This window comes from Notolabrus celidotus, chromosome 9, assembly GCF_009762535.1.
Source record: "Notolabrus celidotus isolate fNotCel1 chromosome 9, fNotCel1.pri, whole genome shotgun sequence".
NCBI classification, from domain to species: domain Eukaryota; kingdom Metazoa; phylum Chordata; class Actinopteri; order Labriformes; family Labridae; genus Notolabrus; species Notolabrus celidotus.
Window position 1 is genome coordinate 5396879 of NC_048280.1, and position 15144 is coordinate 5412022.

At 39.7% G+C, this 15144-nt stretch overlaps 1 protein-coding gene across 1 annotated transcript in view; it reads left to right on the plus strand.

Annotated features, from left to right (window-relative positions):
* Positions 1-5550, plus strand: part of LOC117818936 (metal transporter CNNM4) — an 83183-nt gene extending 77633 nt beyond the window's left edge. The window contains exon 7 of the mRNA XM_034692079.1: positions 351-5550. Coding sequence (XP_034547970.1) covers positions 351-620 — 270 coding nt within the window. The 3' untranslated portion in view covers positions 621-5550. The remainder of the gene's footprint in view (positions 1-350) is intronic.
* The last annotated feature ends 9594 nt before the right edge of the window (positions 5551-15144 follow it).

The window sequence follows — 15144 nt, forward strand, 5'->3', positions numbered from 1 at the left end:
CCATGGCCAACAAATGAGTCATTAAAAGTCATGACAGGCTCCAAATACAAAGAGAACTAAACAGATATGAAAAAAGAACAACCAAGAGAGAGCTGCTGCAAGAAGCAGCCACTCGAGCGGCGCTAAGCAACGGATCAATGTCAGTAATACTAACTTTACTTGTAGTAATGAAAATTTAAGGAAGAGTAATAATAATAAATATTACAATAATGTTGAATTATTTCTTTAAATTTCCTCTGGTGGAATAAAGAACCAATAACAGCATGAGTTTCCCTTTAAACTCTTTTATATCAGATGTTAGCTTTTGTGTTTTAGAGTCTGAAGTAACCCTCTTAATCTGCCCTCTTCAGATCACACGGTCTCAGTACCAGAACGGCCTGATGGCGTCTCGTCTGGACAGCACGCCTCAGTCCCCGGAGAGCGGCCACAACATGGTCCGCCTGGAGCCGACCACTCCCCCTGCCACCACCCCCACCACCACCAACATCCCCATCACAGACCTGGGGGCCGACTCCACTCCCATGGAGAACGGGCCGGACGAGACGACGCTTCTCCTCCTCAACGAGCAGAACTCTCCGCACACAGCGAACCACCACAGCCAGCTGGAGAACAGCATCTGACCCCGCCTTCAGACACGTTTCTGCTACGTTTGCACGCATGCACTACTACGCCTGAATGTATGCTGAGGAGGGGAGGAGTGTGTGTGTGTCTGTGTGTGTGTGTGGGTGAGGGGGATGCAGAAATATGCTTTTGCACAAATGGCAAAGCATACAGAGATAAGCCATGTGCATGCATATTGTGTAAATATGCAAGAATTTAACATACCAAAGTGTTTGTTTCCCATCATGAACAAACACACACTCATCTCTGATAGAAAGGAGTGTGTGTGTGTGTGTGTGTGTGTGTGTCTGCACGTGCTTTGTTGTATTAACTGTCAACAAACACCTGAAGGACCTGCTTGTCTGGACCGTGTAGCTCCTCCTTTCCTTCGCGCCGGTCAATGATTTCTGCGGTTAGTGAGTTTCCTCCTCTGTGTGTGTGTGTTTTTAAACGTGTGTGTGTGTGTGTGTGTGTGTTGCTCCCCATTTCTTGTCCCTAATCAGAGACTCAGGGAGACCCGCCCCTCATCCCTCATCCCTCATCCCTCAACCTGTGTGCCGCATGTGTAGCAGCCTGCAAACCCCTCCTCAACATCCATACAGCTAGAAGACAAAGACGACCTGAGCATGTCCGCGGAGTTCAAACAAAGTAATATATGTTCCTTTAGAAATCTATAACGAGATATTTATTGATGGATTCTGTGCGAGACGGACACAGACGGACACACCAGAGACTCCTACTGACGCTTTTTCAGGCGGGGGAAGGGTGGGACGGGTTCGGGGGTGGATTTATAAAAACATATATAGCTATTTTTCCTTCTTGTTTCCTGATTAGCCCAGAGCCTTTATCCCAGAGCTGTTATAGATTGAGCAGCGATAGACAGCGTGTCTGTATCGTGATTAAGACAATCAATATGATCATTATGAATGTGTCAAATGAAATGTGTAGGGTACGTTAACTGTGGCCGACCCTGTTCTCTCTGTGAACTCTTTTCTTTCCTCTGAGGAGGCGTGATGAACTGTTTCAGATCAATCCTGTAAGAGGGAGTCTCACAAAGGTTGTAGGTGTTTACTGACTTTATAAGAGAGGGTGTGTGTGTGTCTGTGTGTGTGTGCGTGTGTGTGTGTGTGTGTTGCTTGTGACCAAAATGGCCGCCATGAAAGTTGGCGGGAACATAAACCAAAAGAGGGAAGCTAGCTAGATCACATTCTGAATAGAAAACACAAGAAAATCTGAGACTTTTATTTATTGAGTTCGACGTGTGTGTGAGTGTGTGTGTGTGTGTGTGTGTACATATCTTTGTCAATGTCGCCAATACGAGGGGAGAAATGTGATTTTTATTTTGCCTCATTGTGAGATTTTCCTCGTTCGATGATCTTTTGCATTCAGTGGTTACGTTTGGGTTTCTTTTGGTTGGGGCCGCTCTGTCAAACTGAACAGCTGACTTTGTTTTGTGTTTGTGTTTCTGCAGCCAAACGCACCGTTCAACCCAGGTGTCAGCCAATTTAACGGGAAACAATTTTGTACAAGTTTCAGATTTTTCAGAATGGTTTGTTTTACATAGAAATGCACACACTCCAGTTATATTTTACTGTAACGTCTGGGGACTCCTACGAGGAAAATCAATCCTTAAACTCATAAGTTTTGAAACTTGTGACTGATTTTTCTTTGTTTGATTTCTGGTGGTGTTTCGGCTTTTTTGTGCTTCTTCATGATATACGTTTTAATTAATTATAAAGGAGGCTTTGTTTTAAAAACCAAAGAGACACAGCTGCTTTTTATGGGACACCTATTGCACAGTCTGATTACCGTGCTAACATTAACTACAGACACCAAAACACAGCTCAGCCACATGAAGAGCTGTGTGAGGAATCTGGCCTGCTTTTTACCATGAATCTGACACAATCACAAGGAGTTCCTATCGGCCCTGTAAATGTTGCAGGAAGGGATTCTGGGAAATGACATGGCACAGATACAGGGAAGCAATGTACCATAACACTTCATTTTAAGAGACATAAATTATTAAAGGTGAATCTTTTTGAGTTTGTTAATCTGGATTTTTTTTTTTCTTCCATGTTGCTGCTTTCCTGAGATTAACACTTCAGATTGTAGATTCACAGCAGAGTGGAGTAAGGTCGTGTCAGTGGTCGAGTTATATTTTATTGTGTTAAACCAAAAATTCAAAATTCAATCTCAGCCTAAATTTGTTTATAAGTGAAGGGTTCATTACAGGATAAAGGCCACTGAATGTTAAACAGTGTAGTGTGAGAATTCTGTGATTAGAAATCTTAGATTAAATTCAAAATTCTGAGGTTAAAGTTGGAATTCCAGGATTCCAGGAAAGTCAGAATTCTGAGATTAAATTTAGAATTGTATAGATTACAGTCAGATTTCTGAGATAATATTCAGAATTCTGAGATTCAATTCAAAATTCTGAGATTATATTTATAATTCTGAGATTTAAGTTAGAATTCTTATTAAAGTTGAAATGCTGAGATTAAAGTCACAATTCTTGGATTAAATTCTGAGATTTGAGTTAAAATTCTGAGATTAGAATTTTGAGATCAAAGTCAGAATTCTAGGATTGAAGTATGAATTCTGAGATTACAATTCTGAGATTGAAATTAGAATTCTTAGATTAAAATTAAAATTCTGATATTAAAGTAAGAATTATGAGAATAAATTCAGAATTCTGAGATTAAATTCAGAATTCTGATTTTATAGTTCAGAGATTAAGTTTCCATCCTGTGATCAATTCAGCATAAATTCAGAATTATGAGATGAAATTCAGAATTCTGTCATTAAATTCAGAATTCTGACATTAAATTCAGAATTCTGACATTAAATTCAGAATTTTGAGATTAAATTCAGAATTCTGATTGTATAGTTCAGAGATTAAGTTTCCATCCTGTGATCAACTCAGCATAAATTCAGAATTATGAGATGAAATTCAGAATTCTGTCATTAAATTCAGAATTCTGACATTAAATTCAGAATTCTGATTTTATAGTTCAGAGATTAAGTTTCCATCCTCTGATCAACTCAGCATAAATTCAGAATTATGAGATGAAATTCAGAATTCTGAGATTAACTTTATAATTCTGAGATTAAATAAAAAATCTAACATTAAAGTCGGAATTCTGAGATTAAATTTAAAATTCTAATATCAAAGTCAGTACCCTGAGATTAAATTCAGAATTCTGAGATTGAATTTAGAATCCTGAGATGAAAGTCAGAAAACATAAACAGAAGATTATGTGAGAATTGTAACTTTAATCCCAGAAGTCTATTTTATTTTCTCAGATTACTGAGATTTAAGTTCTGACTTTTTCAGAGTTGTAAAAAGATAATCAGGAATCCTTATCTTGGTCCTTATCTTTGGCTCATAAACTAATTTAGGCTGAGTTTGACGAACAGTACCTCTGTTGACCTACAACTCAACCATGCTACTACACCGTACACTAAATCAACCTGTTAGAATATATTCTGTCAGAGTTAACTCTCATGACGATTGGCATGATAACAGCTCCACCTGAGCTAACCTAAGACTAAATTGCTAAAGCTAGTTTGGATGTAAAAACAACTGCTAAGCTAGCTAGCCAGCACCAGAAGCTAACGTTCATTCAGTTTAATCCTTTCACAGTAGTAGAAAGTCATTTTATTATTACATTATATATCACTAAAGAGTCAAGTTTGGCAACACATCATTAACTTTACTCCATCATGGTATCTGGTGCTGTCTGTGAAACATTGATTTCTTCTGCACAGTGGACATCTGTGAGCTCATGAATTCACTCTGTCAAATCCTTCTTTGGTTTGGGTTTGGGTTGAGGTCACAAAACTGAGGTTCAAAGATTTTAGGAGGATAAAACATGAATTTATAATTATTTTAATATTAAGTTGTTAAAGTGATCTGATCCCTTTGAGGAGTGGATTTTTTTCACATCTTTAAGAACACTTTTGATATTTTTCAGGATGATTTTTCAAGGAGAAGTGAGTTAATTTAAATGAAAATAACTTCTTCAAAGAATTTATGCACCACCCAGATTGTACTATATAAACATATATATATACTTAACACAACCAACGGGTTGTCCTCTTCAAACAGCACTTCTGCTTCAAAGAGATCATCTATTTATAGTTTTTTAAAATGAGAATTCCTTGAAATTGAGTCATGAAATTCTTCTGTCGTTAGAAATACAGGCACTTTAACAGAGACAGCAGTATTTTCCCGAAAAAGCCACAAATTTGCCAAAGTTGCTAGCTCAGTACTTCTGTAGTAATACCTCTACTGACCAAGATTTCTCAATCAAACCTCCTAAACATGACACAGCTTTTTTTTCCACTTCTCCGTAAAGTTACAGGAACTCGCTGACTCTCTGTTGTGTTGCCTTCAATGTCTTTAAACGACTGTACTGGATTATTTTCATTCCTGAAATATATCTAACAAACACACACACACACACACTCATTTCAAATGACTGTTTTTGTTTGTTTTAATGGCTGAGATTATCATTCACATGCTTTTGTTGGTGTTGTTTATGCATGTGCCTGTGTACATGTTGGCCGACCCCAGTACCCCTCATTTGTTTTCATTTGTTTTGGGTTTGGGTTCATTGTGTGTGTGTGTGTGTGTGTTTGTGTATGTGTGTATGAATGCCTGTGAATCAAGTGTGTTCATGTTTTTTGTACCTCAGAACACTGTCAGTAATTGTGGGAAACAAAGATCTTTTTGTATTTGTTATTGACTTTGATTTGGGATCGGAGCGAATGGGGCGATCGATGTTGTGTTTTGGGGGATTAAAGTGATCGTCCTTCATTCTCTCTGGCATGCTTTAAGTTAAAAATATCAACAGAGAAACAAGGTGTAAATACTGTTTTATAATTTCTGTCTTAATGAGTTTTGAAGATGAAGAAGTTATTAATAAACCTGAGATATATTTCTCTATGGACCTTTGTGACTGTACTGGTTTGTTCTGAGAGCTCTCTCTGTTTCATGATCTTTGGTGAAAGTCTAAGTCGTGCTTCAAAACAACATTTTTACTCCTTTGAAAAACCAATTCAATAAAGTTAGAGCTAACACTCTATTCTAGTAGATATCAAGTGAAGTTAGCAGTCATTGATTAAACGTCAGATTGATATACTTCAAAGCAGAGGTGCTCAACCAGGACTGATTCCAAGTCCATCGCAAGAAGTCTAGGAAACAAAGTTGATGTCTTTTCATTCTTTATTGTTAAATCTATCCTCATTTCCCCGCCTGCACTCTCTTAAAATCGTCTCCTGACCGTAGACTGTATAATAAATGGACGTAGTATCCTTGACGTCACCAATCTGTTCCTGAAGGTCTGCTTTGAAGCCAATCGTCAGCGGGTGCCATAGTGGAAATGCTGAACCAAACTTCGTCCAAACTAGTTTGAAGTAAAGAGGCGGGCCTTGAGCCTTTTCGCTAACAGCTACAGGGTGCCTGCCTGTTAATCAAGCTAGCCATGCCCTTATTTGGGCAAAACTCGTAAGTTTAATAACTTCATATATAACAAATTACAAAAACAATGAATCCCCGTACAGTGTGTGCCAATATAGAATTTAGCTTTTCATATCTAGACTGTTTTTGAACCAGGCTGTAAACGTGTATTTCTGCTGCAAAGATCGTGGTTTCCTGTGTTTCTGCAGCCAGCCTCTAGTGGACGCTCCATGAACTGCAGTTGTTGGCACTTCCACATATTCCACACTTCCACACTTGCTTCATATTTTAAGGTCAGAGGTGCCGCTTTGTCCTGATGGATGCACTTCAAATGCATCCTAGAAAATCGTGTTGTCTTACTTGTCGTGCTGGGAAGGGCAATTCCGGACAGCGTTCCAAGACGGTGCACAAAAACTACGAGATGGATTTCTCTACAAGTCAACTCTCACCTGAAACCATGGTAGACTGCAAGATAGCGTCTTTTCAAGTCAGTCACACTCTGGCTTTAATGATAAAACTGGGTTTATACGTCTGCTTTAACTCTACGCTGTAGTGGCCGATGTGGTCGGTTGCAGTCTACTTAATTTCAATGCGTTGTTACATTTTGGAGGTGGTGCACAACAGGATACGTGTGTAGGCTTCTGCATTGTAACAGGGCTACGTTGACCTACACAGTGTGGGCTACGACATCATTGCAACGCTTAAGTATAAACCAGGCTTCAGTTTTGGAAGGACAGCAAAGTTGTGAAAGACATGCCAGGGTCCCAGTGCCAGAGCTGCCGTTGAAGTCGAGACATACCTTGATTTTCACTTTTCCAACTTGCGCCAAATCACAACAAATGTTACCTCAAGACTCTTTCCAAACAGAGCAGGTCTAGACTGTACTCTATGTTCTATTATTAACAAAGACAGGATAAGTCTCAGTCTGATCTCATCTTAATCCACCATGAGCAGAGCACTTTGCAGCATTTAGCAAGTTACAGTGGCAAGGACAAACTTCCTTTAACAGGCAGAAACCTCCAGCAGGACCAGACTCATGTTAGACACACATCTGCTGAGACTGAGTTGGGGTTGAAAGAGGGATAGAGGAGATGCAGAGAGAGAGAGATGACAGTGATGAGACAAATAATAGTAGTAATAGTAGTGTTTGTATTAAATACTAAGGTAGGTAGGCTATCAGCAATGGCTATCCATGTAGATCCCTACGCAGACTGGCAACTAAATGTGTGTTTGTGTGTCTGAGGCCAATTCACACAAACTTCCAGTAGCTGGAGTTCCTACATCAATGGTTTTACCAATATTACCAATACTTGTGCACACATAAACTGTTAATATCAACTATCTGGTTGAAAAATGTAAGCATGTTGAAACAATCCATCTCCACCCACTATGAGATGTGAAGCCAAATACTGCCTCAGTGGGTGATTATATAATACAAGGTGTAATGTTTTTTCATTCCTCTTTCCTTGTAGGCATGTTAAATTATAGGAAGCACTGACTCACCTGCTAACCGGTAACACCAGATAAGATTTATTGTATAGAGTCGTGTATTCAGTAAAAACGAATGACCCACAATGATGATGAAACATCCTGTTATTGTTGTCTGTAGGTCATGAAGCAGGTTTGTAAGCGTGTTGGGTGTGGAGGAAGGAGAGAGTTCAATAGTTTTTGAAACTAAGGAATTTCATACTTGAGAAATCCCAGAGCTGCGGCTCCCGCCTTCTGACATCAATGGGAGTTTTGTTTGCGAAACAGGTTGAGTCGGAAGTTAAACAGGGATATGTGGGTTAGAGAACAAAATCATTTTAATCACACCTCGAAGGATGAAACTTCTTTTGTCTGTGAAAGTGGGGCGAGTTTGATGTAGAAACTTGCCGTTATAAGACGGAGAAAGAAGAGAGTTTTATCTCAGGGTGTATTTATTAGACATCTCTCATCACATTGTTCTTATTGTATCAAATTACTTTCAACACAACTCCCTCAGGGGGTTCAGATGAGGATTTAACCACCGCCCTCCAATCTCTGCTCAGCTCACTTACAAACTGAAATTTATATCAGGCCTGAGAAACAAAGAGGAGATCTCAAAAGTGTTTCATTTCTGTCTCCCAGACAACAATGAGATCTGTTTGAAAGCAAAATGAGACTACAGTTTATGTCTCCTGTTTCTCATTCTTGCCTTCAGAAAAAAAGTTTCAAAAAGTCTCAGCTTAGTCTCCCTTTCAGCTCAAAAGGAGATCTCATCAAAATCTGAAATGATTCTCAGGTATTTCTCAAGTGTTGTGACTCCTTTTGAGCTCAGGTGGAGAAATCAGGGAGCTCTCTCAATCTAACCTCATCCATTTGTTTTTGTCAGACTCAGTTTTTGTGTCTCAAGTTGAGCTCAGATGGAGCAAAGAAAGAGCCTGAGCTCATCTTTTCATGAACATTTATAGTGCCCTGCAAAATTAAGATTTCAATGTAATTGTCCACAAACTTACAATTCTCATTAAAACATTTGAACCACTTGCAAGATCAGCTATTTAGATGTGAAATGATCTCTTCTTTGACTTCACACTATGGTCATTCCTTTACAAGTCTGTTTGAGAACAAAACAACTTCACAAAGATTTAGTGGATTTGAGAGAAATTGCAAAAGATGGAGATTTCATACCAGGTATGACAGACCATTTATTTAAAATATGGGCCGCAAAAGGGCTGACCAGATTTAGCCAGATTATTACAATTCAAGAGATTGATTGGCAGAAGCGCTGGTGGCTTAGTGGTCTGAGCGGCTCACATACAGAGGCTACAATCCTTGTTGCAGGGGTCGCCGATTCGGTTCCCGGCCGGTCGACCATTTCCTGCATGTCTATCACTGCTCACTACTCCCCACATTTCCTGTCTCTCTTCAGCTGTCCTGTCAAATAAAGGCAAAAAGGCCAAAAAACATATTTAAAAAAAGAGAAGAAAATTAGCCATTAATGAGATCTCTCATTTAAGTCTCAAATAAGACTCATGTCATGGTCTCAACTATTTCTCCTAGTGAATTTTAGGAGAAACTAATGAGAACAAATATGAACAATTTGAAACTTGAATAAGTCTGAAGTGAGAATCTCAATTTGGTCTCCAGAGGCTTAGAAGAGAAAGCCTTGAGGAGTAACATTTTCCTCTGGGATGCTTCTCCAAATAAAACATCCACATAAACTAAAGGAAAAGAGAGCACATCTTCAGTGTTAGCTTCTCTAAACTGACTCCCCATAACATCTACAAAACAATTCAAAATCCTTCTTCTGACCTACAAGAGCTCATAGTGCCATATTACCCCTCTAGAGTGCTATGCTCCCAGCATGCAGGCCTGCTCCCAGCATGCAGGCCTGCTCTTCGTACCTAAAGTCTCTAAAAATAGTATGGGGGTTGAAGCCTTCAGTTATCAGGCGCCTCTCCTTTGGAATCATCTACCAGTCAGGGTCTGGGAGGCAGACACCCTCTCTACTTTTGAGAGTAGGCTTCAAACTTTCCTTTTTGATAAAGCTTATAGTTAGTTATGCTGCTATAGGCTTAGATTGCCAGGGAATTGACTGTCTTTCCCTCTCTCTCCTCTGTCTGCCTGTCACATCCCTTAACTCTCTCTTTCCCATTTAAGTTACTCACCATAGACCTTTCTGGAGTCCCTGAGCGCCCTTGTCTCGTAGGTTCATCTGGATCTCTGCCATAGACGGCCTGCTGCTGTGGATGTGCCAGACTCCAGCTGCTACAACTACTACAACTACCTGTATCATCACTACCATCTCCCTCTCTTCATCTCGCTCTATCCCTCTCTCCAACACAGTCTCAGCAGATGTGTGTCTAACATGAGTCTGGTCCTGCTGGAGGTTTAAAGTTTGTCCTTGCCACTGTAACTTGCTAAATGCTGCAAAGCTCATGGTGGATTAAGATGAGATCAGACTGAGTCTTCTCTATAAAAGGGAGTGGATCTTATCTCCACATTTCTGGTCTCTCAAGCTGTCCCAAAAAAACACAAAATAATAATAATATATATATATCATTTTTTCTTGATAAGTTTCTTGAAATAGGTGTTACTTTTTTTCCTTCAGAACCTTATTAGTAAAAATTGGTTGCACCATTTCTTACTCATTATAGTCACCTCAGTCCCTATTTTTGGTTCTTCACCAGTAATGAGTAAAATTCACTGAGATGTTTGAGGTTTTGCCACGAAGATTGATGTAATATGAATACAGTCAGAGATAAATGACCTAACTCTATTGTTCCCCTCTTTCTTTGGAAGCCTTTCAGTATCCTTAGCGTATTGTTTTGGTTTCATTGACTACAACTTCACTTTTTCAGCTCTCATTAGTCCAATACAACAAATGAGGACAGTTTCCTTATTTCTTGAATTATTTAAATCTCTGCAAAGCAAACAAAAAGTACACAATGCTGAGTTTATCGTTGTATTCTACATTCTTGCAAAGATAACACAACTTTATGTATTTGGAAATTGTAGCAAAAGATGTAGCAAAACAATTGCATCATTTGTACTTTTGCCCACTTCTTCAATAAAAAATCTGTGGATGGGATGTGAAAGTGTTGCTTTGACACTGAGAGAAACTTCCCAAATCTGGCTATAATGACATCACTCTGCTGCAATCAGAGATGAGTGATTCATACATGGGAAGAGTAACAACATGTTAGTGTGGTTTTTACACACCCTGGGTATTATAATAGAAGAACACAAACACACACTTACACACCTCAGCTCCAGACAAATCAAATTTTTCCACTAATCCTTATCTGCTGACCAGGCTGCAGCCGATGATCACATTTAGTGGTCGGAGGAAAACCCTGATTCTTTAGAAGATGTTTGCTTTCACATTATTTCACGTTTTCTTGCATTTTCAAGCAGAATGCAATAAAATGCATATTCAAATGCATCTAAAGGATAGTTATTCAGTCATTTATCTCATAGATATATAATCTATCAGTTGTTTGGTAATTGCTAGTCGGTATGGCATAAATCCAGTTGCAGGATCAGGCGGATCCACTTCCTCCTACATCACGGCTCTACAGGGAAGTTAAGAAATGTGATCTATATCCGCTGTTATGCAACAGTAAATTACATGCAGGTCTGGGGCGGTGGGTGGAATTTTTCATAATATGAGAAGCACAAAGCTTCATAAGGGTCTGGCCAATGACGTGAGAGGGATATTGGGAAATAGAAAATTCTACATTTCGTAGGTTGTGAGAGGCTCATGAACTTTTGGCAAGCTGTAAATTGTCGGAATGCGTTTTCAGTAAGGTTTTCAGGTAATATTGTTATCTGGTGGTCTTTAAAAAGTTTGAGTTGTGGCTCGCTCAAGGTGCCGAGGACGCCTCCTTCACATTACATTACAATATCACATATAATCATAAAATGTTTAAATCTGGTGTGGCTTGATTGTAGATTTTTGAATTGTGGACGTATTGACTTTAAAGCTCCTGTGAGGAACGTTTGGTACATGAAGGTTTAGTCCTGTATCTGTGTAGTCTGTGTTTGTTGACAGGAAGTCTCACTCTGCTCCCCTTTAAGGGAAAAATAAATCACTAATGGAGAATTTTTATCATGAAGCATATGAAAAAGGCTGTGTCATTACTTTGTCTGACACCTACCCCCTATCAGTGGTTTCCAGCATTAATAATAACTACATACAGATAATCTCTCTTCTTGTTGATAGGCTTGTTTGCTTTTTAAGGTCATTAAGAGGCATCAGTTTAAATACTAGCACGTTCCATGACTAGCTAAAAACTCCTCACAGGAGCTTTAATGTGAACTTGTTATTTTGTTTATTTCTCTCTTTACTCTGCTCCACTCTGCAAAGTGAATGGAAGTCATAGAAAAGGGGTCTTAAATCAGCCTTAAAGGCTGATTTATACTTCTGCGTCGAATCGACGGCGTAGCCTACGCCGTAGGTCCGCGTAGCTCCCGTACCTACGCAGAGGCCTACGCACGTAGCTGACGTGCACCTCCTCCAAAATGTAACTACGCGTAGAGCCGACGCGGACCGCAAGCTCTGTGATTGGTCCGCTCGACGGCTTTGTCTTTCCCGCATTTACAACCCTTCCGGGATCCCGGACATCGGCCGCACATCGGCCGTGTATTTCATCTCCTCCTCTCTATTCTTCATGTAATCATGTCTGCATGATAAACAGCAACATGTATCAGCTGTAGATTAACAGAACACGCTCTGAATCGATGTGGAAAAGTAAACAGAGATCGTAGCGGGACCGGAAGCAGGCGGTCGGCTATCAGAGAGACCGCACTGCCCTCAGGCGTTTCGGCGGAGAATTGCTGCGCGACACGGACACATCGACGCACAAGTATGTGGGGCTCATGTCCGCGTCAGCCCCTGCTGCGTAAGGGCGACGCAGAAGTATAAATCAGCCTTTACCAAGCGGCAAACTCTGGTCTCAAACGATGAAGCCAATGCGGAAGTGATATAAACTGCAATACATCGAAAATCCGCTTGAGGCTGGCTGCAGAAACACCGGAAACCACATAGATATGAATGGGAAAAAGACGATCTTTGCAGCAGTAATAAACATGTTTACAGCCTGGTTCAAAAAACGGCTTGGCCCTACAACGCTAATCTCTCTATAGGCACACACTGTACGGGGGGTGATTTTTTTTCTAACGTGACGGTTAAGAAGATATTAAGATTATGAGTTTTGCCCAAATAAGGACATGACTGACGTGACTCCCGGTCGGGAACACACAGCCATTGGCTAAGAGACTCACACTACGTCACACTCTGCCTAGTTGAGTTCCGCATTTCCAATATGGCTGCCGCCGTCGATTTGCTTCAAAACAGCTCTCAGGAACAGATGGGTGACGTCACGGATACTACGTCCATATTTTATACAGTCTATGGCCTTTACCTGACTGATGCTTCTCTGTTTTTCTTGAAATTCTGCACACTTCTTCCTCTTCTTCTTCTTCTCTCCTCACAGGTCTCTCTCTCTCTCTCTCTCTCTCTCTCCCTCTCTCTCTCTCTTCATTTGACTTGATTTTCTCAAAGCCTTTCGGTGTTTTAAGATAAGATAAGATAAGATAAGATAAAATAAGATATTACTTTATTGATCCGTGGGGGAAAATTTGGTTGCTGCAGCAACCCAGACATGAGTACAATCAAGAATAAGTTTCAATAAGTAAAATAGAATAAGTAAAAAGAAAAATAGATAAATAAAGATAATATACAAATTTACAAATTTAAGATATGGACGGTTTTATCACCGTGAGGATTGTCTGATTTATATGGAAGAGGATTCGGGACACCAGAGAAATTTAAAAAAAAATGAATGTCACATTTTTTTTAATTATTATTATTCTGAGAGTCAGAATTCTGAGAAAAAAGTCAGAATTCTGACTTTTTTTTCTCAGAATGATAATATTTAAAAAAAAATTGACCTTAATTTTTTTTTCCAGTGGACCTAATCCCCTTCCGTAGATTCCCACTATTTGCATGTTTATTGATTTTATTACGGTATATATCGTACTACCATTCACGATCATGGAAGAGATCGTTAATTATTGTTTTCCGATAATAATCACATCAATTTAAAAGTCTGTTTCAAACAGTGAAGACACATGACGAAAACACAAAATGAGCTCACCTGTCATGAAATGTGCTCTGTACAAAAACTGCTCTTGTTCTTGACATCGTTGTAGCTTTAAGTTAACAATCATTTGTTTAAATCTTCTACTCTGACGCTACCAGAGTTCAAATGAACAGAAAGGCAGGAGCATATTTAAAGTTGTAGTGCTCATTATGTCCTAATATTTCATCATTTCATACTTTGATTACTATCAGAGATGTTCCTGCAGCTTCATGCCAGCGAAAGCTTTAAAAATAAAATGCGCCAATGTCATTAATTCACATTTCTGCAGCTGCAGAATTAGAAAAGTTTACTAAGAGGAAATTACCGTGTTTGTCTAAACCAGGGGTGTCAAACATGCGGCCCGTGGGCCAAAACCGGCCCGCCAGAGGTTCCAATCCGGCCCGTGGAATAACTTTGTAAAGTGAAAAAATTAAAGAGAAGACATTAGCTGCAATTTTTCAAAAAAGTAATTACTATTTCAAATTTGTCCTCTGGGGGTCGCATAAAATCATAGTGCTGACGGAGCGCACCTGAACAGCACTTTTTTTCTCAAAGTGAGAAAATAGATGACTTGCTGTTTGCATAATCTGGTTGAGATCATTAAGGCTTTTTAAAGCACTATAAGATGATCCACTAAGTACTAACACTAGCACTACACCCCTGCCTACAACATTGTCCAGCAAGCAAATTGTTCATGCTGGAGCTGAGGGGTCCAAAATAATCAACTTTACCTTGTTCATTATTATAATCTATCTGTTCTTTTGCGGATACAAGCGGCTGAAATGAGTTTTCTGCGAAGGGTGTCTGGGCTCGGCCTATAGGGTCAGGAGCTCGGACATCCGGAGGGAGCTCGGAGTAGAGCCGCTGCTCCTCCGCATCGAAAGGAGTCAGCTGAGGTGGTTCGGGCATCTGATAAGGATGCCTCCCGGACGCCTCCCTTTAGAGGTGTTCCGGGCACGTCCAACTGGGAGAAGGCCCCGGGGTAGACCCAGAACGCGGTGTAGGGATTATATTTCCCGCCTGGTCTGGGAACGCCTCGGGAACGCTTAAAGAGTAAAATATTCAGCCCACTATGAGACTCATCATGGCAAAAAATACAACAGCTGTTTTTGTAGAAAGATAGTTAATTGAATGTGAACATTTTCAGAATGTACTTTAAATTTTCCACTTTGTTTTAGTGCAAAAAGTACGAGTTGTCATTATTGATAGGGTTATTATGTTATTATTTTACTGGTCCGGCCCACTTCAGATCAACTTGGGATGTATGTGGCTCCTGAACTGACATGAGTTTGATGCCCCTGGTCTAAACGGTTTCAGATAATCATGACAGATGCTTGATGTCCAATGTTTTTGTGGTTTTAAACTTTTATGGCGAATTATGAATCACATTATTTTCCTCTTACTAACTTCCTTTTTTCATCTTCTCTCTGATCTCCTGTTTCTCTTCTAATTTATAATCTCTTCTTCATCATTTTC